General features: G+C 37.0%; 4 protein-coding genes across 4 annotated transcripts in view; all 4 read left to right on the top strand.

Annotated features, from left to right (window-relative positions):
• LOC134845924 (hypermethylated in cancer 2 protein-like) overlaps positions 1 to 1632 on the top strand; it is a 49611-nt gene extending 47979 nt beyond the window's left edge. Inside the window, exon 3 of the mRNA XM_063863054.1 lies at positions 532 to 1632. Coding sequence (XP_063719124.1) covers positions 532 to 1465 — 934 coding nt within the window. The 3' untranslated portion in view covers positions 1466 to 1632. The remainder of the gene's footprint in view (positions 1 to 531) is intronic.
• An 87-nt stretch (positions 1633 to 1719) lies between these two features.
• On the top strand, positions 1720 to 21695 carry LOC134846118 (uncharacterized). Its single transcript, XM_063863339.1, has 3 exons — positions 1720 to 2728; positions 3258 to 3550; positions 21223 to 21695. Exons 1-3 carry the CDS (start codon positions 1957 to 1959, stop codon positions 21349 to 21351), a joined length of 1194 nt encoding a protein of 397 aa, XP_063719409.1. The 5' UTR covers positions 1720 to 1956; the 3' UTR covers positions 21352 to 21695.
• Positions 21696 to 22318: 623 nt separating this feature from the next.
• On the top strand, positions 22319 to 24075 carry LOC134845756 (uncharacterized). The gene is made up of 2 exons (XM_063862820.1): positions 22319 to 22976; positions 23133 to 24075. The coding sequence occupies exons 1-2, from the start codon at positions 22360 to 22362 to the stop codon at positions 23980 to 23982; spliced, it is 1467 nt and encodes a 488-aa protein (XP_063718890.1). The 5' UTR covers positions 22319 to 22359; the 3' UTR covers positions 23983 to 24075.
• A 302-nt stretch (positions 24076 to 24377) lies between these two features.
• On the top strand, positions 24378 to 26496 carry LOC134845759 (uncharacterized). Its single transcript, XM_063862823.1, has 2 exons — positions 24378 to 24711; positions 25988 to 26496. Exons 1-2 carry the CDS (start codon positions 24512 to 24514, stop codon positions 26184 to 26186), a joined length of 399 nt encoding a protein of 132 aa, XP_063718893.1. The 5' UTR covers positions 24378 to 24511; the 3' UTR covers positions 26187 to 26496.
• Positions 26497 to 26804: the final 308 nt, after the last annotated feature.

The raw sequence follows: 26804 nt of genomic DNA, 5'->3' as shown, positions 1-26804 counted from the left end.
GACAACCCCCCGATCATAGTGCACTATATGCATACTACTCCCTCCTATATATGGCATCCATCCTTGAATTTTTTCTCGAGATTTGTAACTTTTTGAAATTGATGTTTTATATCAATTCAAATTATTGATTAAGCTAAGAAAAAGGGGTCTGATGTTTCGAAATAAAATACGTTGGACTAAACACTTGGGGCCAGAAAAAGTGAAACGGTTGGATGATAAACTTTTGTTACGGTTGCACTCACTTCGTTGGGTTTTCATATTTTTTATACACAGTTTCTACGTTAATCATTCTGTTCGAAGCACCGAACGTGCGTTTTTCGTTAATTTGGTTTTGGTTGAGAAATTCGATTGCAAATTCGATTTGACTATTTCGGATTCCTAATATATTTTCATATGAATATCCTTCTATCTGAACTTGCTTCCTCTCTGAAATTGCTTTTGGTGGGTGCAGAGTCAGCTACCTATTCGTGCTTTTAGATTGTTATTTTTTAAATTATTAATGGTTGGTAATTTTGACGTGATCTGTTCTAGTGAATCGATTAAATGCAACTCGATAGCAGCTGAATTTGGCACATCTACGTACCAATGCAAACAGTGCATGGAGGTTTTCTCAAGTGCCCGACAACTTTGTGCACACGCAGTAGCCCATATTCCACACGCACCACGTAACTCCTCGTCCAATGACAGAAGCAACCACAACAACTCGGCTGCAGGGGTGCCGAGGAACAAGTCGCCTATATCACAAGTGGTGAACACTGTTTCCAATCACCTGTTCCAATCGAACGAGAACTTGAGCTCCCTCCAGCCCATATACAACCCGAACAGCGCCAATTCGAAGAACAAGAAAAAGTACTCGTGTCCCGAGTGCAATTTCACCTCGGATCTTATGGCACGAGTCTCGCAGCATATGATACTGCACTCGGGAATGCGGCCGCATGAGTGTCAGTTGTGCAACAAGAGATTCAAACGCAGGTACCACCTAGATCGACACTTAGGAGAAGTGCACATGGGCGGCAGTCGAATAGCTGCACAACAGCCGGCAACCACGACCAACTTAGCATCATGCACTAGCTCGACTGTGGCGAACAACAGTAATGCTACTCAGCAGCAGCATCAGCAACTTGATTCACAGAATAGTAGAAATCAACAACAACAACAGCAGTGCGCCTCCCAGAAGAATTCGCCTGCTCGGGCCCCCGTGATAAGTCCGAACCCGGCTTTGATGGCGGCGGGTGGAACGAGAGCCCCAATTGAGCCGAGACTGACTCCGTCACATTTCGTGTCTGCGGCCAACAACCGACTGACTTTGTTGCCACCGCCGAACGAAGTATTTGCGCTGCAGGCTGCCACCAATGTCGGACTAGGAATCAACTCGCAAGTGAACAACTCAGTGGCCAATCAAGTGGAGAGATTTGCAGTACCTCATTTCTTAACTCCGCTCATGGCTAACTCGAATAACAGATAATCAAACTTCTCAGTAACAGGCAAATAGTGTTTTATTGAAGTATAAGTTTTCACTAAATAATATGATCCCTTCTGTTTCTGTTCGTTTATACATATATATTTGTATATCGCTTTCTTTCGGTCCTCTCTCAATTTCGATACATTCTTCTTTTGTTTATTCGTCAAACATTCCTGAAATTTTAATTTCAATTGTTTCAAAAAGTTTTGAATTGTTAGTCTTGAGGAATGAACGTTTCATTGTGCAATATAATTTAGTTTTATTTAATTATGTTAGCAAAAATATATGCTAAAATCACATTATTAAACAATTGCAACTGCATTAGTTGATTTAATTCATTCAAAGCTTTGTGTCTATAGTTTCCAGAAATCTAGAATTTGTATCAATTTTAATTTTTATCTTTTTTTTGCTGATGACGTAGTTTTGGTCAGAAGTAGTTTTCAATTGTGATGCAGAACGTTTCTGATAAAAAAACGAGATTTTAGAGAACAAAAATGGATATGTTAATTAAACTTCACGACATTCCTGAAGGATCTGTGGAATACAATCTAACAGATTGTCAGAACATCACGAAAGGTAAAATAACTATCACGTGTAATCAGCCTCAAAAAAGGCCGGCAACCCATATAGGTTCAAATTTGGAAAGATCGTCGCTTCCCTTCAGTAGCTTGGAAAGTCCTAAGAAACCAACTATAGGGGAATTTTCACCAGTGATAGCGAATGGTATGAACAATTTGGCAGCGCTGTTACCAAGGATACCAACAGGTAGAACCCAAAATTTCCCTGTGAGACAAACCAGGCCAAAAACACATGCTGCGGAGCCGCCAGTATTGAAAGGAGTTCCATTCAGACAGCCGGTAGGTAATCGCTTGCTGCCACCGAGGCCTGCAGTAGCCCCCAGTTGGAAGAACATGGCTGCTGCGATCGATGACGACGACTGTGTGGTTATCCACGATCCGCCAAGAGCCACTGAGATAAAGGACCACAGTAACACGGTAGAAAACAACAGCGGGTTGAATTACACGGTAGTCACAGCAGTTTCAACATCCACCGGGGCAACTTCTGGTCCCTTTACATACACTGCACAGGTCTCTCATGTGGGATTTCCTTTCAGTTTGCGAAGTGCCCTCAGTCACAATGGCGCGTCTGAAATAAGCCGCCGCAATTCTCTCCAGGCTGTGAGTGCTCAACAAGTTGAGCCGGACACGTTTCACGGGAGCATACCATCACTACCTTTGGACTTCTCGAAGAGGAAAGCATTCGCAGGTTATTGATGCTACTTTTTGCAATTACACAAGGCTTACAATCACAAGCATAACATGTCTTTTAAGGTGAAATCTTTTTTCGCTATTTACTTATTGTCAATTTCAAGGGCGGATTTAGACAGGAGGGGGGGGGGGGCTTTTCACCCCACGCGAACCATAGGGTCCCCTTTTGGTATTACTTCGACCGCTAAAATTTAAAGGCGCCAATATATGCTAATTTTGGAAGGGTAGAGTGCTTTTTTGGCCTGGTTTTATTTTAAATTGCTTGCAGCACAGGAAATTAGGTCAAATTAGGGTCTGTATTGTGATACAGGAGAGCTCGCAAAATCATTTTGGTCGACCTAAAAAACTCAGAATATTCAAAAAATTTTGAAAATACGCCCCCTCCTCCCCGCTCCCTCGAGAAAATCCTAGATCCGCCTCTGGTCTATTTATTTGTAGACATTTTATATCAATTTGGTACACGATCAATGTACTTGACGTCGTTATTGTTGGAAGTTTCAGATTTTGATTATTGGGTTTCTGTTTAGCTAATGGATTGAGTGCAAGAAACAAAGATGTAAACGTGAACGACCTCAAGATGTTTGTACGTTCACCGATGCCACCAATGAGCGCCATTAGTAGTCGTGAATTGTCTCCGTTAGATCCTTCTCCTCCGGCGCCAAAGCAGCTGCTGCAGTATCCCCAACGCCAGCAGCAAACGGCTGTGCCAATACAGCATCGATCACAACTGGTCAAAGAGACTGCACCACAGCAGGCACCCCGGCAGGGTGTTATCGTTGTCGTCGATTCAGACGAGGATTCACGACCGATTTGTTCTAAAGTAATCGTTTGTTTTGTACTTCTGGGGGCTTATATTTGCATTTAAGTCTTATAAACTTTAATGATTTTAAATGTGACAAAACATATTTTCAGCTGCATTATTTGTGTTTTTGGTATTAAATCTTCAATACGAATACCTCGTTTATCGACTGTTGCTTGTCAAAATAGTCTTCATTCTTGCGATAAGTACGTACCGTATAATCGGGCGCCAGAGTTGTAATAATCAGCCTTAGATACAGTCAATTTTCCAAAGTATATCAGAGTTTTATTGAAGAAGAATATATTCATTCAAGTCTAAATAAATGGAAATAACTAAAATAAACAAATTACAGCAATAGATTTAGCGACTTGAAAAGGGTAAATAACGAGATCAGCTGATCTGCTCAAAGTCTATCCCGAGCAACAGAAGATTCAAAATTTTTTAATTTGAAAGTAGTTAATAATGATAATCATAATTTTTATTATACTAATATTATATAACTAATTAAACAGAAGAAAAGAAAAAAGTAGATGGGGATCGAATCGCCTTTTCTGGTGCTCAAATCATGCATTTTACCGTTAGACCTAAGAACTGCTTTGTTTCTGTTAGCAAAATTAACTGAGCTTTGGTAGTTGCGCCTGAAGGGCGCAATGCTGATGCGTATGCATAGAAGCCACGTTTTTCCTTGAGGGCATGATATGGATGCATGACCAGACTTTGTTTTGGTTTCACAAAAACCCAAAACAAAACTCCACCACTAGTACCTGATTGTGGTAGGTTTCCGAATCCACCGCCTTATCGCGTTTGTCACTTTCTTCCTTTTCTTTGTTGTCCGCCAGCTCAGTTGCCCTGTTGACGTCCAGACCAATTGCCTTGATTTTGTCCAGACCTATTTCGTTGATTTTTTCCAGTCCACTCACATTGGTTGGTTGGGTTTCCACATCGGGACTGTTTCCTTTAGGGTCTATTATTCCTGTTGTAGTTCTGGGGATACTGTTGAAGATTTTGTAGAGTATTCCTGCTAATTTTCGCCTGTGATGAACAATTATTTAGCGGTTTCTTCTAGTCTGACAAGTGGTTGCGTACTTATTAAGCTGTTTTTCCATCTTTCCCTGGGTGGTTCTCAGATTTTTAGGGCCTTATTCAATTGTTGTGCGACTGTCTCGCTAATTTCATTGAAGCCGTCCTTCGGGTACTCTTCTTTGGACACATTTCGCTTATTGTCTTTTGTTTACGTGCTTTACTACGCAGGTCTTGTAGCAACCGCCTGCTACCAAAGTTCCGTTTAGATCGCAGCCATCTCGGCATTCTTTTTAAGAACAGTCTCTTTGCTTGATCGTTGCGATGGTCGTTTACAGCATCAAGCCTCTCTTGTCTCCGATCCGTTTCCTTATAAAAGCGTGCCGCTTCGACTGCCGTATCTGCTGCTGCATCGATTGACGGGACAGCCGGTAAATCGGGTGTTGGATAAGCTCGTTGTGCCGTCTTTGTCAGACTTAACAAATAGTTTTCTGGTGTATCCTTCTTGGGATCGACTTCGAACTGTTCAAGTTTCAGCATCTGCACCTCTTGCAGTTTCGGTTCACAATAATGATGATGTCACAATGCTGCTAGTCTGGCTAGAAGTTACGCTCTCGTCAATGGTGGAAACGTTTGGTGGAACCTTAGTGCACCGCCTCCTAAATGCAATCGTAAAAAATTCTCCTTCTGTCCCGCTGCTTTTTCTGCTACTGCCATGTATCATTGGAAGAGCTGTTAGAAGTGTGCAAAGACTTCTTTCTCGGTCCCTCGAAAGCTTAAACTGAGTTTCGGGCCGGGGTCGTCTTAGATCAGTCAAAGGATTGTCAGTTATGGTGGTTCATTTGTTGGTTTCAATTTAAAAAAGCACCAATTTGAATCGGAGTTTATCAATGCGCCGTGGTAAATGAGTCTTAAGACTTAAGTGTTCTTCTCTGAGTAATTATGTAAGTCTCTCTTTCTATTAGTAGTTACGGGTTGGAGATAATAAAACTAACTTTTCGCAATTTTACGCTTTTTTCGCTTTTCAGTTACCTTTTTCTAGGGTTTTAATATTTTTCCTCTGTTTTCTTTTCTATTTGAGCTCGAATTTAAGCATTGGATTTATTATGACGGTTTTCACAATTGATTTCATGTGTCTGGTTTCAATATAAGTTTTCATCATTTTAATTTGAGCAACAAATATTTATGAGTTTAAGTTTATATAACTATTTTTTTTATGACTGAATCACTTTGTGTAGTCTAGCTAATGTAGTAGTTGTTATTAACTCGCAAAAACTAAAAGTTAGTTTCCTGGTGTGACACTGTTGTATTCTTTCTTTGGCTGCAGCCAATTTTTAGTTTTGAAACTCTTTTTTTGCTGTTTAATCAAAATACTGCCAAGATCTTTGTTTCAGTGTCTGTGCGATAGTAGAAGTCGTCTGTCTTGTGTCTTGTGAATCTGAAAATAGCCTCGACTCGAGGATGCACTTCCTGAGGGTCACGTTACCCGTTCTTGAGAGTCTAAACTAAACTTTCATAAAAAATGATCATTAATTAATCAATTATTCTTTTCAAAGCTCGTAGTCAGTATGCCTTCTGTTTGTACTGCTCTCTCAAATGAAATGCTCTTCTTTACAACGGTCAAGTACACTTAAGCTTCTTGACTTTTGTAAGATTTTGAGTAGATCCTAATATTTTTAACAGCTCATTGCTTCAATTATGGTAGCTATAAATAATTAACTAACGTAGGTGTTTAGCACTACGTTAAATGGATACGAGGTTAAAGTTTAAATTTGAAGTGCAATTGATTGTTTTTGATCACTGAACCACTCTTCTTGTGAAGTGTAGCAAATGTAGTATTTGTCATCAACACACAGAAATAGAGAAATAGTTTTCTGAGTTAACACTGCTGTCTTCTTTCACTGGCTGGAGTCACTCATCAGTTGAAGCCCCTCTTTTTGCTGTTTGATCAAGAAACTGCAGTGATATCTGTTTCAGCGTCTGTGCGACAGTGGAAGTCGTATGGTGGTGGGTGTTGTTGAGACACTCTTTTCTCAGTCTTCAGCTCTTCAAAGGAGAGTGGTAACATTACCCACTACATGTCACCATATAATTTTCCATTGCTGGCTATTGTCGATTAGAATATAATTTTGTTTTAGTTGTTTTATTTTTTGCTTGACTGATGTCATGTTCGGCTGATCGTCATAGGACCTTCGACTAAGGGATGCGCTTCGTGATGATTCCCCTTCTTGAAAGTGTGAACTAAGCTTTCAAAAATGAGTCACACAGAAATAAAAAAGTAGTTTTCTGAGTTAACACTGCTGTCTTCTTTCACTGGCTGGAGTCACTCTTCAGTTTTGCCCCTCTTGCTGTTTGATCAAGAAACTGCCGTGATCTCTGTTTCAGCGTCTGTGCGACAGTGGAAGTCGTCTTGTGGTAGGTATTGTTGAGAAACTTTTTTCTCAGTCTTCAGCCCTTCAAAGAGAGTGGTAACATCACCGACCACATGTCACCATATAATTATCCATTGCTGGCTATTGTCGATTAGAATATAAATGTTTAAGTTGTTTTTTATTTTGCTTGACTGATGTCATGTACGGCTGATCGTCAAAGGACCTTCGACTAAGGGATGCGCTTCGTGATGGTTCCCTTTCTTGAGATTGTGAAGTAAACTTAAAAAAATGAGTTAAGTTTCCAATTTTTCTTTTGAGGGGTTCGTAGTCAATATGGCTTCCTCTATTTGTGTACTGCTCTCACTAGAGCTCACCTTGGGCTAATACACCATAGCATTTTGTCTTTCATATTTTCTAGCATTGACCTTAATCTATTGAACAGCTCATTGCTCCAGTTAAGGCAAATAGAAATAAATAACTAAGTAGGTGTGAAACACTACGTTACAGGGATACCAGGGTATGTTTTTTGTAGAATGACCTAAGAAATATTCTTTAAATCCCATGTTTTTTCCAAGAATATGTTCGACGAAAATGTTATCATAGGGCTTTATTGCATCAGTTCACCTGGTTAACCTTGTTTTGAAGATCTGTCGTTTCTTAAGGCTTCAATTAGTGCTTTCTTTTCTGTTTACTTTGCGACCCTAACAAGCAAATATAAAGTTGATCTAATTCTCATTCGTATGTGTGATATTCAAGATCTGCTGAAAAACCGCAGTCTGTGTGAAGCGTCGCATTCGACTCAATTGTTTCGTTTCACGTCTAAATGATGGTTATTCATCGTTGTCTTTGATTTCTGGAATGCTTGTTGTGAGTTGGTCAGTTTTTTTTAAAACTAAATTGCGTTTTTCTATCAGGTTTTTAAATGATGATGATAGGGTTGCCAATTTAGGGATATACTTTATAAGTTTATTTATTACAATAAATTGTAAATTGAACTTGAGTGAAGACTAAAATATTGGAAGAAGGTTTTCTAAGCTAATCCATTTCATTTAATTAGGTTTAAATAAGTGTCGAAATTGCAGAGAAATTTTTTCAACCAAATCCAATTATACAATGAAAAGGTTGAAAAACTTGACTGCTTTTGACAGATGCGAAAAGAGTTGATAATAGCAGCTGGTGATTAAAAACGAATTAATATCAGTGCTGCTGCTACGCAGTTATTTTAAAGTGATTTTGTTTCTGAGTGTTGAAGATAATCACAGTTCAATACAGTGCTGATACAAATTATCCGGACAAAATGAACGCGTTTTTCTCAATATGGGTTAAGATTAGACATAAAAAGAAGAGAACGAAATTTGCTTAGAGTTTGACCTGATTTAATACGGTGTATTTTTTCTCCAAACTTTCAGCCAAAGTATTACCCCCAAAAGTGGGTCGATTTTGCTTTTTTAATTAATCAAGAATTACGCTAGAACTACATCATTAGATGAGAAAATTATATTACAAGAAGCCTCATACACAGCCCAACAAATTTCTAAAAGGTTTCAATCTCCAAAAGACTGCATAAAGAAAATATTTTGCTTGATAAACAAGAAATGTGATTTTTACTATATAAAACCCAAAATCTTTGCTTAAAAGCAAATTTTGAACTTTTTTTGTGCAATTTTTTGGATGTTTAACCCTTGTATAACTCTGTTCCGCTGTGTAAGAGGCTTCTTGTAGTATAAATTGGACCATTTTTGGGGTAAAATTTTGCCTGAAAATTTTGGATAAAAAATTGATCTTGATCCATATTAATTCTGGTGAAAATCTGCGCAAATTTCGTTCTCTTCGCTTTTGATCTAATATTAATCCAAATTGTTTGTTCGTTCTGTCCGGATAATTTAAATCAGAACTGTAGCAATTATTTCAATGTTTTTATGGAAACTGGATTGATGTTTTTGATTTGCCCTCATTTTGTTTTTTGTATGTTATGGCGAAGAGTGCATTCCATTAGTGGTTTATGTTCTTGGATGTATGTTCTTCGTTTGGGTTGGTGTCTTCTGAGTATTTACTGATTTAGCAGTTTTCTTCAAATTGAAAAAAAATTAATTTCAGGTTTTTTTGGTATCTCAAGTTTTGCGGACCACGTTTTGCCACAGTAGGGCATTAATAAATTGGACAGATACTTTTCCCGTTAAGCAGCTGATCTAACTATATTTCTGAATCTTTTGATTGAAGCAACTTAAGCCCCCCATAGCAATGTCCAAACAGCGCAAAAAAGAATTTTGAATTACCTCGATTCAAAAGTGGGTTCTAGCGTTGTTGTTATTTTTCAATGGAGTACAAGTTTTACCGATTGATCCATTTTTCTTAGATGAAGGTTATGGCAACAGTATCAAGCATGCCCTACACTGTGGAAAGGTCCTATACCGCCCTTGGCTCACTGTAGGGCATGCTTGATGCTTTTTAATCACCACACTCGCAAGACACAATGAAATTAAAGACACATTTTCGGATGCACCGGTGGCACTGTCTTCAGTTGTTCAAAGGAGAATGGTAACATCACCCACTACATGTCACCAGATAATTTTCCATTGCTGGCTATTTTCGATTAGAATATAAATATGTTTTATTTGTTTTATATTTTGCTTGACTGATGTCATGTTCGGCTGATGGTCACAAGACATTCGACTAAGGGATGCGCTTCCTGATGGTTCCCTTTCTTGAGATTGTGAAGTAAACTTTGAAAAAATGAGTTAGGTTTCCAATTTTTCTTTTGAGAGGTTCGTAGTCAATATGGCTCACATTGGGCTAATACACCTGAGCATTTTGACTCTCATATTTTTTTAGCATTGACCTTAATCTATTGAACAGCTCATTGCTCCAGTTAAGGCAAATACAAATAAATAACATAGTAGGTGTGTAGCACTATGTTACATGGATACCAGGGTATGTTTGTTTGTAGAATGATCTGAGAAACATTCTTTAAATTCCATGTTTTTTCCAAGAATATGTTCGACGAAAATTTTATCGTAGTGCATTAGTGTATCGGTTCACCGGGTCAACCTTGTTTTGAAGATCTGTCCTTTCTGAAGGCTTCAATTAGTGCTTTCTTTTCTGTTTACTTAACAATGACTAACAATTTATTATAAAATTGATCTAATTCTCATTCGTTTGTGTGTTATTTAAGATCTGATGAAAAACCGCAAAGCCTGAGCCTTCAAGTGTTTTGTTTCACGTCTAAATGATGGTAATTCATCGTTTTCTTTGATTTCTGGAATGCTTGTTGTGAGTTGGTCAAAGTTTTTCTTAAACAAAGTTGCGTTTTTTTATCACGTTTTTAAATGATGATGATAGGGTTGCCAATTTAGGGATATACGTTTATATATTACAACAATTTGTAATATTGAACTTGAGTGAAGAATAAATATTGGAAAAAGGTTTTCTAAGCTAATTTATTTTATTTACATAGGTTTAAATAAGTGTCGCGATCGCAGATAAATTTTTTTAACCAAACCCAATTGTACAATGAAAGCGTTTAAAAGCTTGACTGCTTTTGACAGGTGCGAAAAGAGTTGATATTAGCAGCTGGTGATTAGAAACGAAATAATAGCAGTGCTGCAGCTACGCAGTTATTCTAAAGTGATTTTGTTTCTGAATGTTGAAGATAATTACAGTTCAATGCTGATTTAAATTATCCGGACAAAATGAACGAAACTTGAGTTTTCAAACGCTTTTTTCTCAATTTGGTTTAAGATAAGACTTAAAAAAGAGAACAATCTTTGCTTAGAGTTTGACCTGATTCAATACGGCGCTTCTGTTCTCCAAATTTTCAGCCAAAATTTTACCCCAAAAATGGGTCGATTTGGCGTTTTTAATTAATCAAGAATTACGCTGGAACTACTTTAATAGATGCGAAAATTATATTACCAGAAGTCTCTTACACATCCCAACAATTTTCTAGAAGGGTTAAATCTCCAAAAACCTGTATAAAATAAAAAAAAAACATATTGCTTGATAAACAAGAAATGTGATTTTTACTATATAGAACCCAAAATCTTTGTTTAAAAGCAAATTTCGACATTTTGTGCAACTTTTTAGAGACCTAACCCTTGAATAACTCAGCTGTTCAGCTGTGTAAGAGGCTTTTTGTAAGATATTTGAACCATTTTTGGGGTAAAGTTCTGGCTGAAAATTTTGGATGAAAAGATGATCCATATTAATTCTGGTGAAGTTCTAAGCAAATTTCGTTCTCTTAGCTTTTGGTCTAATATAAATTCAAATTGAGAAAAACGCGTGTGAGAATTCAAGTTTGTTCGTTCTGTCCGGATAATTTAAATCAGCACTGTAGCGATTGTTTCAATATTTTTATGGAAACTGGATTGATGTTTTTAATTTGCCCTCATTTTGTTTTTTGTATGTTATGGCGAAGACTGCGTTTCATAAGTGGTTTTTTTCTTAGATGTATGTTTTTCGTTTGGGGTCGTGTCTTCTGGGAGTTTACTGGCTTAGCAGTTTTCTTTAATTTGGAGAAAAATGAATTTCAGGTTTTTTTGTATCTCAAGTTTTGCGGAGCTCCGTTTTGCCACAGTAGTGTATTAATAAATCGGACAGATACTTTTCCCGTTAAGCAGCTGATCTAACTCAATTTCTGAATCATTTGATTGAAGCAACTTAAGCTCCCAATAGCAATGTGCAACCAGCGCAAAAAAAGAACTTTGAATTACCTCGATTCAAAAGTGGGTTCTAGTGTTGTAGTTGTTTTTCAATGGAGTACAAGCTTTACCGATTGATCCAGTTTTCTTAGATGGAGGTTATGGCAACAGTATCGAGCATGCCCTACACTGTAAAAAGGTCCTATACCGCCCTTGGCTCACTGTAGGGCATGCTTGTTATTTTTTAATCACCACACTCACAAGACACAATGAAATTAAAGACACATTTTCGGATGCACTGGTGGCGCTGATTTTCGGATGCACCGGTGGCGCTGATTTTCGGATACACCGGTGGCGCTGCTCCGACAGTCACGCGGACGGTGCAGCGATTACTCGAGAAACTAATTGAAAAATACGAAAGGTACGCGGAACCAATAAACTACATACCGACACAAATAAGCTTCGCGCTTCTCAGTAGCTTTTTACTATGTAAGGGATTGCAGATCGCTGCACAAAATTCAGTCCATTGACAACTATAAAGGCCATTGTAGAGTCAAGACGGCTAAGGTAAATTAACATTACGGCGATGCATTTAATGTAGTGTAGTAAATTTAGTAGTAGTCATCAACACATAAAAGTAGAAGGGTTGTTTTCTGAGTTTACATAGCTGTATTCTTTCACTGGCTTCTTTGATCAAGAAACTGCCGTGATCTCTGTTTCAGCGTCTGTGCGACAGTGGAAGTTCGCTTGTTGTGGGTGTTGTTGAGACACTATTATCTCAGTCTTCAGCTCTTCAAATAAGAGTGGTAACATCACCCACTACACGTCACCATATAATTTTCCATTGCTGGCTATTGTCGATTAGAATATAAATATGTTTAGTTGTTTTATATTTTGCTAGACTGATGTCATGTTCGGCTGATTGTCACAGGACCTTCGACTAAGGGATGCGCTTCGTGATGGTTCCCTTTCTTGAGATTGTGAAGTAAACTTTGAAAAAAAATGAGTTAAGTTTCCAATTTTTCTTTTGAGGGGTTCGTAGTCAATATGGCTTCTTCTCTTTGTGTACTGCTCTCACTAGAGCTCACCTTGGGCTAATACACATTAGCATTCTGTCTTTCATCTTTTCTAGCATTGACCTTAATCTAGTGAACAGCTCATTGCTCCAATTAAGGCAAATAGAAATAAATAACTAAGTAGGTGTTCAACACTACGTTACAGGGATACCAGGGTATGTTTTTTGTAGAATGACCTAAGAAATATTCTTTAAATCCCATGTTTTTTCCAAGAATATGTTCGACGAAAATGTTATCATAGGGCTTTATTGCATCAGTTCACCTGGTTAACCTTGTTTTGAAGATCTGTCGTTTCTTAATGCTTCAATTAGTGCTTTCTTTTCTGTTTACTTTGCGACCCTAACAAGCAATTATAAAATTGATGTAATTCTCATTCGTATGTGTGATATTTAAGATCTGCTGAAAAAGCGGAGTCTGTGTGAGGCGTGGCATTCGACTCAATTGTTTTGTTTCACGTCTAAATGATGGTGATTCATCGTTGTCTTTGATTTCTGGAATGCTTGTTGTGAGTTGGTCAGTTTTTTAAAACTAAATTGCGTTTTTTATCAGGTTTTTAAATGATGATGATAGGGTTGCCAATTTAGGGATATTCTTTATAAGTTAATTTATTACAATAAATTGTAATATTGAACTTGAGTGAAGACTAAATGTTGGAAGAAGGTTTTCTAAGCTAATCTATTTCATTTGATTAGGTTTAAATAAGTGTCGAAATCGCAGATAACTTTTTTCAACCAAACCCAATTGTACAATGAAAGCGTTTAAAAGCTTGACTGCTTTTGACAGGTGCGAAAAGAGTTGATAATAGCAGCTGGTGATTAAAAACGGTTTAATAGTAGTGCTGCTGCAACACAGTTATTTTAAAGTGATTTTGTTTCTCAATGTTTAAGATAATTATAGTTCAATACAGTGCTGATTTAAATTATCCGGACAAAATGAGCAAAACTTGAGTTTTCAAACGCGTTTTTCTCAATTTGGTTTAAGATAAGACATAAAAAGAAGAGAACAATCTTTGCTTAGAGTTTGACCTGATTCAATACGGCGCTTTTGTTCTCCAAATTTTCAGCCAAAATTTTACCCCAAAAATGGGTCGATTTGGCGTTTTTAATTAATCAAGAATTACGCTGGAACTACTTTAATAGATGCGAAAATTATATTACCAGAAGTCTCTTACACATCCCAACAATTTTCTAGAAGGGTTAAATCTCCAAAAACCTGTATAAAATAAAAAAAAACATATTGCTTGGTAAACAAGAAATGTGATTTTTACTATATAGAACCCAAAATCTTTGTTTAAAAGCAAATTTCGACATTTTGTGCAACTTTTTAGAGACCTAACCCTTGAATAACTCAGCTGTTCAGCTGTGTAAGAGGCTTTTTGTAAGATATTTGAACCATTTTTGGGGTAAAGTTCTGGCTGAAAATTTTGGATGAAAAGATGATCCATATTAATTCTGGTGAAATTCTAAGCAAATTTCGTTCTCTTAGCTTTTGTTCTAATATAAATTCAAATTGAGAAAAACGCGTGTGAGAATTCAAGTTTGTTCGTCCTGTCCGGATAATTTAAATCAGCACTGTAGCGATTGTTTCAATATTTTTTTGGAAACTGGATTGATGTTTTTAATTTGCCCTCATTTTGTTTTTTGTATGTTTTTCGTTTGGGGTCGTGTCTTCTGGGAGTTTACTGGCTTAGCAGTTTTCTTTAATTTGGAGAAAAATGAATTTCAAGTTTTTTTGTATCTCAAGTTTTGCGGAGCTCCGTTTTGCCACAGTAGTGTATTAATAAATCGGACAGATACTTTTCCCGTTAAGCAGCTGATCTAACTCAATTTCTGAATCATTTGATTGAAGCAACTTAAGCTCCCAATAGCAATGTGCAACCAGCGCAAAAAAAGAACTTTGAATTACCTCGATTCAAAAGTGGGTTCTAGTGTTGTAGTTGTTTTTCAATGGAGTACAAGCTTTACCGATTGATCCAGTTTTCTTAGATGGAGGTTATGGCAACAGTATCTTATGAACTTGAGTGAAGACTAAATGTTGGAAGAAGGTTTTCTAAGCTAATCTATTTCATTTGATTAGGTTTAAATAAGTGTCGAAATCGCAGATAACTTTTTTCAACCAAACCCAATTGTACAATGAAAGCGTTTAAAAGCTTGACTGCTTTTGACAGGTGCGAAAAGAGTTGATAATAGCAGCTGGTGATTAAAAACGGTTTAATAGTAGTGCTGCTGCTACACAGTTATTTTAAAGTGATTTTGTTTCTCAATGTTTAAGATAATTATAATTCAATACAGTGCTGATTTAAATTATCCGGACAAAATGAGCAAAACTTGAAATTTCAAACGCGTTTTTCTCAATTTGGTTTAAGATAAGACATAAAAAGAAGAGAACAATCTATGCTTCTAGAAGGGTTAAATCTCCAAAAACATATTTAAATGAAAATATTTTGCTTGATAGCCAAGAAATGTGATTTTTACTGTATAAAACCCAAAATCTTTCCTTAAAAACAAATTTTGAACTTTTTGTGCATTTTTTTTGGAGTTTTAACCCTCGTTTAACTTTGTTCCGCTGTGTATGAGGATTCTTGTAATATAATTGAACCATTCTTGGGCTAGGTTTGGGCTGAAAATTTTGGATAAAAAATGGATCCATATTAGATCTGGTGAAATTCTAAGCAAATTTCGTTCTCTTCGCGTTTGCTCTTATCTTAATTCAAATTGAGAAAATTGCGTTTGAAATTCAAGTTTGTTTCAGGTGAATTTCAGGTTTTTTTGGTATCTCAAGTTTTGCGGAGCTCCGTTTTGCCACAGTAGGGCATTATTAAATCGGACAGATACTTTTCCCGTTCAGCAACTGATCAACCGCAATTTCTGAATCATTTGATTGAAGCAACTCAAGCTTCCATAACAATAGGCAAACAGCGCAAAAGTGATTTTTGAATTACTTCGATTCAAAAGTGGGGTCTAGTGCTGTTGTTATTTTTCAATGGAGTAAAAGTTTTACCGATTGGTCCAGTTTTCTTAGATGAAGGTTATGGAAAAAGTATCAAGCATGCCCTACACTGTGCAAAGGTCCTATACCGCCCTTGGCACAGTGCAGGGCATGCTTGATTCTTTTTAATCACTACACTCAGAAGATACAATGAAATTAAAGACACATTTTCGGATGCACCGGTGGCGCTGATTTTCGGATAAACCGGTGGCGCTGATTTTCGGATGCACCGGTGGCGCTGCTCCGACAGTCACGCGGACAGTGCAGCGATTACTCGAGAAACTAAATGAAAAAAGGCAAGAAAGCTAACCGGAATCGACAAACTACATAAGAACTAAACTGAGCTTCGCGCTCCTCAGTAACTTTTTACTATGTAAGGGATTGCAGACCGCTGCACAAAATTCCATTTATCGAAAACTCTATAAACGCCATTTTAGAGTCAAGACGGCTAAGGTAAATTAACGTTACGACGATGCATTCAATGTTAGGTTGCAAAGGTAGTAGTTGTCATCAACACATAAAAGTAGAAGGGTAGTTTTCTGAGTATACACTGCTGTCTTCTTTCACGCCATTGTAGAGTCAAGACGGCTGAGGTAAATTAACATTACGACGATGGTTCTAATGTAGTGTAGCAAATGTAGTAGTTGTCATTAACACAGAAAAGTGGAAGGGTAGTTTTCTGAGTTTACACTGCTGTCTTCTTTCACTGGCTGGAGTCAATCTTCAGTTTTGTTCTCTTTTAGCTGTTCGATTAAGAAACTGCCGTGATCTTTTTTTTTCAGCGTCTGTGCGACAGTGGAAGTCGTCTTGTGGTGATAATTGTTGAGACACTCATTCTCAGTCTTCAGCTCTTCAAAGGAGAGTGCTAACACCACCCACTACATGTCACCATATACTTTTCCATTGCTGGCTATTGTCAATTAGAATATAAGTATGTTTTAGTTGTTTTATTTTTTGCTTGACTGATGTCATGTTTGGCTGATTGTCACAGGACTTTCGACTGAGGGATGCGCTTCGTGATGGTTCCCCTTCTTGAGATTGTGAAGTAAGCTTTGAAAAAATGAGTTAAGTTTCCAATTTTTCTTTTCAGGGTTTCGTTGTCAATATGGCTTCCTCTATTTGTGTACTGCTCTCACTAGAGCTCACCTTGGGCTAATACACCTTAGCATTTTGACTTTCATATTTCTTAGGATTGACCTTAATCTATCTAACACCTCATTGTTCCAATTAAGGCAAATACGAATAAGTAACTACCGTAGGTGTGTAGCGCTACGTTACATGGATACCAGGGTATGTTTTGTGTAGAATGACCTAAGAAATATTCTTTAAATCCCATGTTTTTTCCAAGAATATGTTCGACGAAAATGTTATCATAGGGCTTTATTGCATCAGTTCACCTGGTTAACATTGTTTTGAATATCTGTCGTTTCTTAAGGCTTCAATTAGTGCTTTCTTTTCTATTTGCTTTGCGACCCTAACAACCAATTATAAAATTGATCTAATTCTCATTCGTATGTGTTATTTAAGATCTGCTAAAAAACCGAACAACCGCGAAGCCGGAGTGTGAGGCGTCGCATTTGACTTAAGTGTTTTGTTTCACGTCTACATGATGGTTATTCATCGTTTTCTAATTGTTCTTTGATTTCTGGAATGCTTGTTGTGAGTTGGTCGAAGATTTTTTTAACAAAATGCGTTTTTATCAGGTTTTTAAATGATGATGATAGGGTTGCCATTTTAGGGATATACTTTTTAAGTTTATCTATTGAGCCCATTCAAGATCTAGTGTCCATTATGCACATCGCATCCTTTGAATTTTTGATCGCATCCGCGACTGATAGTTTGGTTCCATGGTTTTCAGTTTTGGAACAGAGCCACTCGATATCATAAGTAAAAATTGGCATCTCTCCCAATTAATAGGTATTCTTTTTTCGCCGTGTGTTTTCAGACCTTCCAAAATTGTTTTTATTACCTGAAGCTGAACATGCGGTGTCTATCAAAATTCATCTAAGTAGCTATAGGTTTTAGAATTTCCACGATTAACAAGAATGTAATAATGCTAAGAAAAATGTAATAATGAACTTAAGTGAAGACTAAGTATTGAAACAAGGTTTTCTTAGCTTATCTATTCGATTAAAATAGTTTTAAATCAGTGTCGAACTCGCAGATAAATTTTTTCATCCAAACCCAATTGTACAATGAAAGCGTTTAAAAGCTTGACTGCTTGCAGCTAGTGATTAAAAAGGAATTAATTGCAGTGCTGCTGCTACGCAATTATTTTAAAATGATTTTGTTTCTCAATGTTGAAGATAATTAGAGTTCAACAAAGTGCTGATTTAAGTAATCCGGACAACATGAACAAAACTTGGATTTTCAAACGCGTTTTTCTCAATTTCGGTTAAGATTAGACAAAAAACGAAGAAACAGAAAGTTTGCTTAAAATTTCACCAGAATTAATATGGTGCAATTTTTTCTCCAAATTTTCAGCCAAAATTTTTACCCCAAAAATGGGTCAATTTGGCTTTTTAATTAATCAAGAATTATGCTGAAACTACTTTATTATAGATGAGAAATTTATTTTACAAGAAGCCTCTTACACAGCTCAACCAAGTTCTAGAAGGGTTAAATCTCCAAAAAGCTGTATAAAACAAAATTTTTTGCTTGATAAACGAGAAATGTGATTTTTACTATGTAAAACCCAAAATCTTTGCTTAAAGGCAATTTTGAACATTTTGCGCAACATTTTGGAGATTTAACCCTTCTAGAACTTTGTTTGGCTGTGTAAGAGGCTTCTTGTAATAGAATTTTACCCATCTATTAATAAAGTAGTTTCAGCGTAATTCTTGATTTATTAAAAAAAAAAAGTTTTTTTGGGGGGTACAATTTTGGCTGAAAATTTTGGATAAAAAATATTTATTCTGGTGAAATTCTAAGCAAACTTCGTTCTCTTCGCTTTTAGTCTAATAACAATCCAAATTGAGAAAAACGCGTTTGAAAATTCGCGTTTGTTCGTTCTGTCCTGATAATTTAAATCAGCACTGTAGCGATTATTTCAATATTTTAATGGAAAGTGGATTGATGTTTTTGATTTGCCCTCATTTTGTTTTTTTTTGTATGTTTTGGCGAAGAGTGCATTTCATTAGTGGTTTACCTTCTTGGATGTATGTTTTCAGTTTCGTGCCGTGCCTTCTGGGTATTTTACTGATTTCGCAGTTTTCATTAATTTGGAAAAAATTGACTTTCAGGTTTTTTTGGTATCTCAATTTTGCGGAGCTCCGTTTTGCCACACTAGGGCCTTATTAAATTGGACAGATGCTTTTCCCGTTAAGCAAATGATCTAACTCTTTTTCTGAATCATTTGATTGAAGAAACTCAAGCTTCCAATAACAATATGCAAAGAGCGCAAAAATGAACTTTGAGTTACTTCGATTCAAAAGTGGGTTCTAGTGTTGTTATTATTTTTCAATGGAGTACAATTTTTACCGATTGATCTAGTTTTTTTGGATGAAGTTTATTGAAAGAGTATCAAGCATGCCCTACACTGCGCAAAATTCCTATTCCGCCCTTTGGACAGTTTAGGGCATGCTTGATATTTTTTAATCGCCACACACAAGATATAATGAAATAAGAGACACGTTTTCGGATGCACCGGTGGCGCTGATTTTCGGATGCACCGGTGGCGCTGCTCCGACAGCCACGTGGACGGTGCAGCGATTAGTCGAGAAACTGAATGAGAAAAGGCAAGAAAGCTACCCGGAATCGATGAACTACTTAAGAACTAAACTAAGCTTCGCGCTCCTCGGTAGCTTCGTACTATGTAAGTGATTGCAGATCGCTGCACAAAATTCTATTTATCGACAACTCTATAAGCGCCATTGTAGAGTCAAGACTGTTAAGGTAAATTAACATTACGACGATGATTTTATTGCTAATATTTGACTTCATTGATACAATGATACGGTTTATATATGCTTTTTTATAACGCTGGTATGGCCCTACCCAGCTTGTGCACTGACTGTAAATAAATGGAAGGGCCTCTTTTGTAATTCAAATGCAGTAACAAAACATTATATGTTCATAAAATTAAATCATGTAAGATGATTAATAGTCGTGAATGTAGTGAGTACTCTTGTATAGATTTTGGTGATTTTTTTGAAGTTTTCTTAAGGGAAAGGTCTTAAAGTTTGTTCACGCTACAAACTTCGGGGTTTGATTTTTGATTTCTGATCTAGTTCATTTCATTTCCTTTTTTCGATGGAAGGCAAACTCCCTTATCGATTAGCAAATGTAAAGGTCACGGAAAACGTGATCGATTTCTAGTTTCGGAAAAGGAAATTAATATTTAGATACCCCAGCGCAATAAAAACTTTACCTAATGATCGAGTTGTCTTTCAGTTTGAGTTATTTTTAAATCAAAAAAGTGTCAATCATAAGTTGTTCCTGAAAGTTTAAGATATATTTTGATGAAAACCTGTGGCACTTTCAACTAGCTTGAAAATTTTCAATTTGCCCTTCAATATAGTCAGTGCAAAAAAAAGACAGAAGCTTAAAACAATTTTCGAAAATTTAGTTTGAATCATTACTTGAAAAAATAACATGAAAAAGTTGGGAAAAACACAGCGACAAATCTTCATGTTTGTATCGGATGAAGTTCATAAGCAGCCCTAAAACAATTGGAAATTATTTTCAGATCGGTAACAAAGGCGACAAGTTTTGGGTCGAAACCTGTTGAGCCGACTACAAAACTGTTGGCAAAAAAAAATGAAGTTTAGAAAGTTTTTACGACCCATCCATACTGAGGCACAAAATACTATACGAATATGATCTACCCTCAAAGTTACGCAATTTAATTTGACTGAGCGGAAATAACAACTTGAGTTTTAATCAATTTTTAAAAAAAAATGAAAAAAAGTTACGTAAAATCAGACTTGGTAAATTTACAAATTACTGAATATTATTTTAAGTTAATAATAAAGTTAAGAGTAAATAGTTGTTTAAATTGGAATAAAACCCACGTTTCAAAAAGTAGGTCAATAAAAACCCTACCAGAAAAAATGTGCGGTTAAAAAAACGGAAATTCAACCGGCAGAAACTAGGACGAAAACTACAAACCGGAAAAATCACGATTCCGAAAAAAATAGAAATTTGAGAAAAATCAATAACAACCTGAAACAGTATTTAGCTAATTACTACGTAAGTGATGGTAGTTTTATTTGAATTTCAAGATTTTGAGCATGTCAAAAGTGATAGTCATCCTTCCTAGTAAAATGACCACTCTGTCAACAAAGTTGTTTACAGGAAAAAATTCTAGTCCCCGATTTCAATACCCTTGCGTATCACAAGGGTAAAGAACACTTTAGTGTTTTTTTTTCTGTTTTCTTGCATTCATGACTGTTTTTCCAATGATCTGTTGGCTGTTGTAAGTTTTTCCGACCCTAAAACTTAAAAAAAAAAACGCAATTTTTTGCCTCCTATGTTGCCTAACTATGTTGGCTCTGTGAAGAGTTTTGTTAAACCTGAGTTTTTGTAAAGAGAATTCGTGGACCCAGGAATGTTTATATTGCTAAAATTTTTGGTAAGTATGACAGATGTTTGATGTTTAGACTACTGAGCACAAAGTTTGTCCTATTTGTAAAGAGAAGCTGACTGAATCAGCTCTGATAAGCCACATGTACGATGTCCACAAGGTTCAAAAAGAAGTCTACATGAAGCTCATGGACAGGAGAAGTTAATTTGATAGCGTAGTGATGAAACACACATCCCTCAATCATTGTTTCATTTGCCCACTCGTGTTACGTCAGATGTGAATTGAATTTAGTGAGCTCGATTATGAAGTGTTTCTAAATTAATTCTGACTGCTACTTAGATCGAGCGATTTTTCTCTGAACATATGTGACGCAATTCACGTTAAATTTTTGCTTCCGGTTGTTGGTTTTTCAAGCTCGCTTTCGGTACTTTTTCCAGGAATCTCACGTTCTTCGACAACATAAGTTCGGCTTTTTATAATACTGTCTTCCCTCGAAACAGAACTGCTATCGATTGAGAGACCAATTTATAAAGAACGTCAAATGACACGACTCCCGAAATATTAAAATATAAACAGACTTCTTTTCCTTTTCAAATAAGTATCTTTCAAAATTGAGTTTAATCATTATGATTATATTTTGAATTCAGTCGTTTCAACTCTCGACAACAAAAATATTGTACTCATCAGATAGTTTTTTTTCGGAGTTAAGAAACACTTCCCTAGATGTCAGTTTCATCAAAAATCTTGCTTGGTGTTAAATTTATAGATTGTAGTTTCAAAATCATACTTTCTAATTTTTCTAAGTGATGACGTGACGATCATGAAGCAATAAGTGCCTCATGCTTAATTCAAACTCTTAGACTTGAAGATAAGCTTCATCTGATACCTTTCCTTAGGCTTCAAAAGATGTTGTGCAGATATACATAGTCGGTCGCTGTGAAAAAGTCAATCAGTTCTGGTTTTCACGGGCAGCATCATTTTAGATTTTTTTGTCCGAACATTGCATTTTTATAGATTTGAATCAATTTACTAGTATTCAATTTTGAGATCTATCAAATTTTTCGTAGTTTAACTTCTCGCTCTTACTTAAATTTTTGTTCCTATAAGCAATATAACAAAAAAAATTGTTTCAAAACAAAAAACTGGTTTCAAAAAATTGTTATTTCAGATTTGAATGTTGATGAAAAACTTAAATCTATAGAGAGCACTAATCATGGATTCAAATAGCATTCCTTTCTTCTCGCCCTCTTCTTTCCATCGTGGGGAATCCACGAGTGCGAACATGCTGGACAGTCCTTACCATATAATAGGAGAATCGCCCCTCTATAACCAGACACTCACAGACTCTCCCTATCATATTCCGAGCTCAACCGAATCCCCCTTACACGAACCGGACCAAGCGCCCATGTATGCCTTGACTTCTCTCACGGGTTATTCAGTGTCACTGTGCATTGAAAAACCACCGGCACAGAGTGAAAGGTCCAAGTCTGAAAGGACAAAAAGAGCGAAAAACTTGACTGGCTTACATCGAAAAAGGCCATCCAACCGAAATTCGGGGAGTGCACAAGTAAAGCGACGTCGTGCTCCAAAAAACACGATTTTAACCGCTGGCTTGAATGATGCTGAATTAGCTGTGAGCGTGACTCTCAGAATGGAACGAGGCGCGAGTGAAAAGTTTGTTCATGTGGACTGTGATAACTCGGAGAACCACTCGGAAGATTCTGACTACGATTCTTCGGATATGGAAGATGCGGAATGTGGGAGGAAGCGGAGACTCTGTGCGAATCACATGGATTTACTGTCGTCCCATTATGAGAGGTTGAAAGAAAAGTAAGTCTGGGATCGCATTTATGGAAAAATATTGACTCTCCCCTTTCATACACATAAATAGCTTGTGTTCGTATCGTCTAGTAATTCATCTATACTTTAATGCTTTCCTAATTTTGGTCCTGCTTTTGCAAATGAACATTGACGTGTGTGCTTTAGATTTTACACGGATAAGTTGTCGAATATTGAGAGCAGAATTGAAAACGCGAAGAGTGGCAAATGTGTACAGTACCTTGCACAGACCGAAAAGGAAGAGAGCAAATACCACACCAGGATAAAACTAGCCGACACTGTTCTAAAGTACAAGCGAAAAGCAGCAGAGAACAACTTCTGTGCAAATGAGGCTTTCTTAGTGAAAGAGGCAGATGAAAAAATTGACCATTTTCAAACTGAAATGAGGACTTATTTACAATTTAAAAAAAGAGAGATACACCATTTTGAACACTGGCTCAGCGACAGTTCCGCAAATGAGCTGTTAATTATGAGGTGTTTCGCTTCTCTGCACAAAATTTTCAATGCGACGTTCCCTTTGCCGATCACAGAAAAAGTGGAGGACATTTTTGATCCTCTTATTTTGCGTCAGTTGACGGATAAAGAAATTGCCGAAGATTTGAGAAGAATGGTAGAAAAGAATGTTTCGACGACGACATCCGCAGCATCGGCACAAGTTACTCGAGCAAAAGTAAGATTTAGAAGCTGTAAAAATGATGAACGAAAGAAAGTTTCTAAAGCTAAAATTAAGGTAGATACAGTTCAGAAAACTGTCATGTTCAACGGCCACAACATACAGACTTGGATAAAACTATGCGTGCAGCAGAAAGGTCGAAAAGATTTTTACGGCTATGCGAGCGGAGTTGATAAAGATGGCGCTCTGATTATCAGTTCGGCGGCGACCGTCAAAGGCAGACAAAGAACCAATAGCGGTAATGCGGTGGGCTCAAGTCATAAACGAGTGGTAACTGTGGAACAGATACACAACGAAGAAATATTGATTAAACCTTTAATCTAAATATTTATTTTCGTATCTCTGTGAACGGTTTCTCTTGGTTTATCCTAGGTGATGTTGATTAGCTACCAGTTGATTAATAAATGTTGGACTGAATCCTCTTTCTGAAGAGCAGTCGAGCAATAACTAAACTGGGCAGTTTTTTCTCAAGGAATTATCAATTTATGATGTCTGTTTGGCGACGAAAATTGGCGACGACCTTTAAGACGTGGATTTTTTATGCTGACTTGATACTTTAAGTAGATTGAATTCTGGATGCACGTTTCGTCTCAAATGCTGCTCAGTGAAATGGCGGTGAAAAAGCGTCTCTATCCTTAGTCTCTCACTCACCCGAAAAGGTCCGCGGACCATTAATGCGAGCTGCATATGCCAAATATATCACTGACTGTTTTCAGATGTAAGATGTTTGAGTGGTGATACCAGAAGTAACTGTTTGTAGTCGCCAAATCATTTTAACTGTCACTTGAAGCTGAGTTGCATTAGTGTGGTGTACTGGTTCTGTTGAGAGCTTGAAGGAGGAGGAGTAGATAAAATGTTGCCTTTGACTCTTCTGAAGACTGCTCATGGACATCCAATGTTGGTGGAGTTGAAGAATGGGGAAACTTATAATGGACACCTGTCGTCGGTGGACACGTGGATGAATATCTGCCTCAGAGAAGTCATTTGCACCTCTAGAGATGGAGACACGTTCCACAGAATGCCAGAGTGCTACATCAGAGGAAACACGATCAAGTCCGTTGCTCTCCCCTAATTTATTCATTCGTCCATCGCCCCCTCCCCACCATTCTTTCACAAATAGAACAATAACAGCCTTCTTTAAGCCATAGACCAGAGAACCTTTGGATTTTGCTTTTTTTTCAGTTAAGATGATACTTCCTTCAACAAATGCAGGCCAAATTATTCTCTTCTACAACAAAAAAACAAAAGAATAAGAGGAAAACTGCAAGTTTACAACGGAGATAAAGAAAAGCCAAGCATAAATGAACTTGATAGTTAACTATGGGCAACCCAATTATCAACACTAACCCCTTAACCTTATTGTGATGAAAAGAAAGTTCTTACGAGTCGATTTTTCGTGGTTTGACTTTTGATTTCTTAACTTCAGTGCATTTCTTTTAAAAGGAAGGCAAACTCCACTATCGGACAGCAAAATTGTAAAGGTCACGAAAACGTAATCGACTTCTAATTTCGAAAATAGAAATTTATTGTCAGCTAAATAAAAGTTTTACCTTTTGATCCAGTTTTCTCAAATTGGGTCAATTTTGACAAAAAAAGTCTCCATCATAAATTGTTCTACAAATTCAAAGAGCTTTAAATTTTGATCAATAACCAGCTATTAAGTAGAACCAATGCTTAGGATATCAACACATACAATATATTACTAATAGCACTTTAGCTTCAAAGTATCATGGATCTGTAGCGGAGAGGCAGGGAAGGAGACCCGTAGCGAAACAAGAGGGTTCGAACCTGAGCAGGGTCGGATTTTTTTTAATAAACTTTTTCGTATACTAGTTAAAATGCGTCCGCCTTATAAATTGAGGCATGTTAGTAATAATATTTTTTTTTTCAATTGACTGGTACTACTAATCCGCCATAATTGACTTGCGTCGCTTAGAAATTGCGTAGACTCATAATTGGCGTGCGTAACTTGAGAAATTTTGTAGACTCAAAAATTACCTCATTCAGTTTTACCGAGTAGCGTTATCGGTCAAATTTTTGTTCGTGTATGCGAAGTGCAACTTCGCCTCTGTGTAATTTTTAACTTTCTCATTAGAATCAAAACTTTACCTATTGATCCAGTTTTCTCAGTTTCCATTTACTTTATCAAAGAAGTGCCGATCATAAATAAGAATTTCGAAAGTTAAAGGTTTTTTTCAAACAACACCTCACTTTTTCTGTTTCTTTGCATTCTTGACTCTTTTCCAACTGTCTGTCGGCTATATTCTCATTTCTGAATTTAGATTAAACTCAATTATTTAAAACACATTTTATGTCTGCTGCTGTTCAGATATTTGCGTATCCCCGATGAAATATTCAACATGGTCAAAGAAGAAAACCACCCACAGAAGATGGGAGGAGGAGGCTACCGAGGCAAGGGAGGGGGGCAAGGACAGAACAGAGGAGGAAGAGGGGCAAGGGGTGGATCTGGAAGAACGAGAGGGGCAGGTGGAGGAGGACGCGGGGGAGGAAGAGGAGGAAACCACTGACGTTTTCTTTCCTTCTGTTTGAATGTGCTCCGATAAGCTGGAACTCGACTTGTGCTCTTCATGATACGGCTTCGATTCTACTTTAATCGTACTACTGAGACCGAAATGGGAAAAACTTGGAGTTTTAACTGGTTATGAAAAGATCATGTATTTTGCTCTGGAAAAAGATCTTGTTACAAATCACTGGTCCATCCCACGTCCATCGGAGACCACCAGTGGGGAAAATGTTGATCAGATCTTAGAAAATATTATTTTGCCTGTTGTTTTTTTCTATTCAGCCAAAATGTTCCTCAATTTATTCTCCAAAATGCGGTTTTTATTTACGATTGAGACCAGAGAACGCTCATGTGGTGGTTGCCACTTTCGATATTTATCTTTTGCAATCGTTTTTGGTGTCATGGCTAGTTTTTTGAAACGCCATTATGTTTTCGGGGCCAGTGCCTGGCAAAAAGGGTGCACAGATATGTTAGTTGATCTTTTTTGATTTGTCTAATACTACTCAAAATCCAGTTTTCTCGATTACAAGACACTCTCGCAAGTGTAATAACACATTTCAATTCAAAAAAGATCAACTATTATGTTGGGGCTGAGCGGGGGGAGGGGTTCTGAGACCCCGTG

Source organism: Symsagittifera roscoffensis, chromosome 5, assembly GCF_963678635.1.
Source record: "Symsagittifera roscoffensis chromosome 5, txSymRosc1.1, whole genome shotgun sequence".
In the NCBI taxonomy this organism is placed as follows: Eukaryota; Metazoa; Xenacoelomorpha; order Acoela; family Convolutidae; genus Symsagittifera; species Symsagittifera roscoffensis.
This window is presented reverse-complemented; position numbering and strand designations above follow the sequence as displayed.

Bases quoted from the DNA above. Each gene is read 5' to 3' on its own strand.
- LOC134846118 (XM_063863339.1), top strand. From the start codon at position 1,957: ATGGATATGTTAATTAAACTTCACGACATTCCTGAAGGATCTGTGGAA. The intron at 2,729-3,257 runs GTTATTGATGCT...GTTTCTGTTTAG, and splicing joins GAAGAGGAAAGCATTCGCAG to CTAATGGATTGAGTGCAAGA. The intron at 3,551-21,222 runs GTAATCGTTTGT...TTTGATGTTTAG, and splicing joins CACGACCGATTTGTTCTAAA to ACTACTGAGCACAAAGTTTG.
- LOC134845756 (XM_063862820.1), top strand. From the start codon at position 22,360: ATGGATTCAAATAGCATTCCTTTCTTCTCGCCCTCTTCTTTCCATCGT. The intron at 22,977-23,132 runs GTAAGTCTGGGA...TGTGTGCTTTAG, and splicing joins TATGAGAGGTTGAAAGAAAA to ATTTTACACGGATAAGTTGT.
- LOC134845759 (XM_063862823.1), top strand. From the start codon at position 24,512: ATGTTGCCTTTGACTCTTCTGAAGACTGCTCATGGACATCCAATGTTG. The intron at 24,712-25,987 runs GTCCGTTGCTCT...GCTGCTGTTCAG, and splicing joins ATCAGAGGAAACACGATCAA to ATATTTGCGTATCCCCGATG.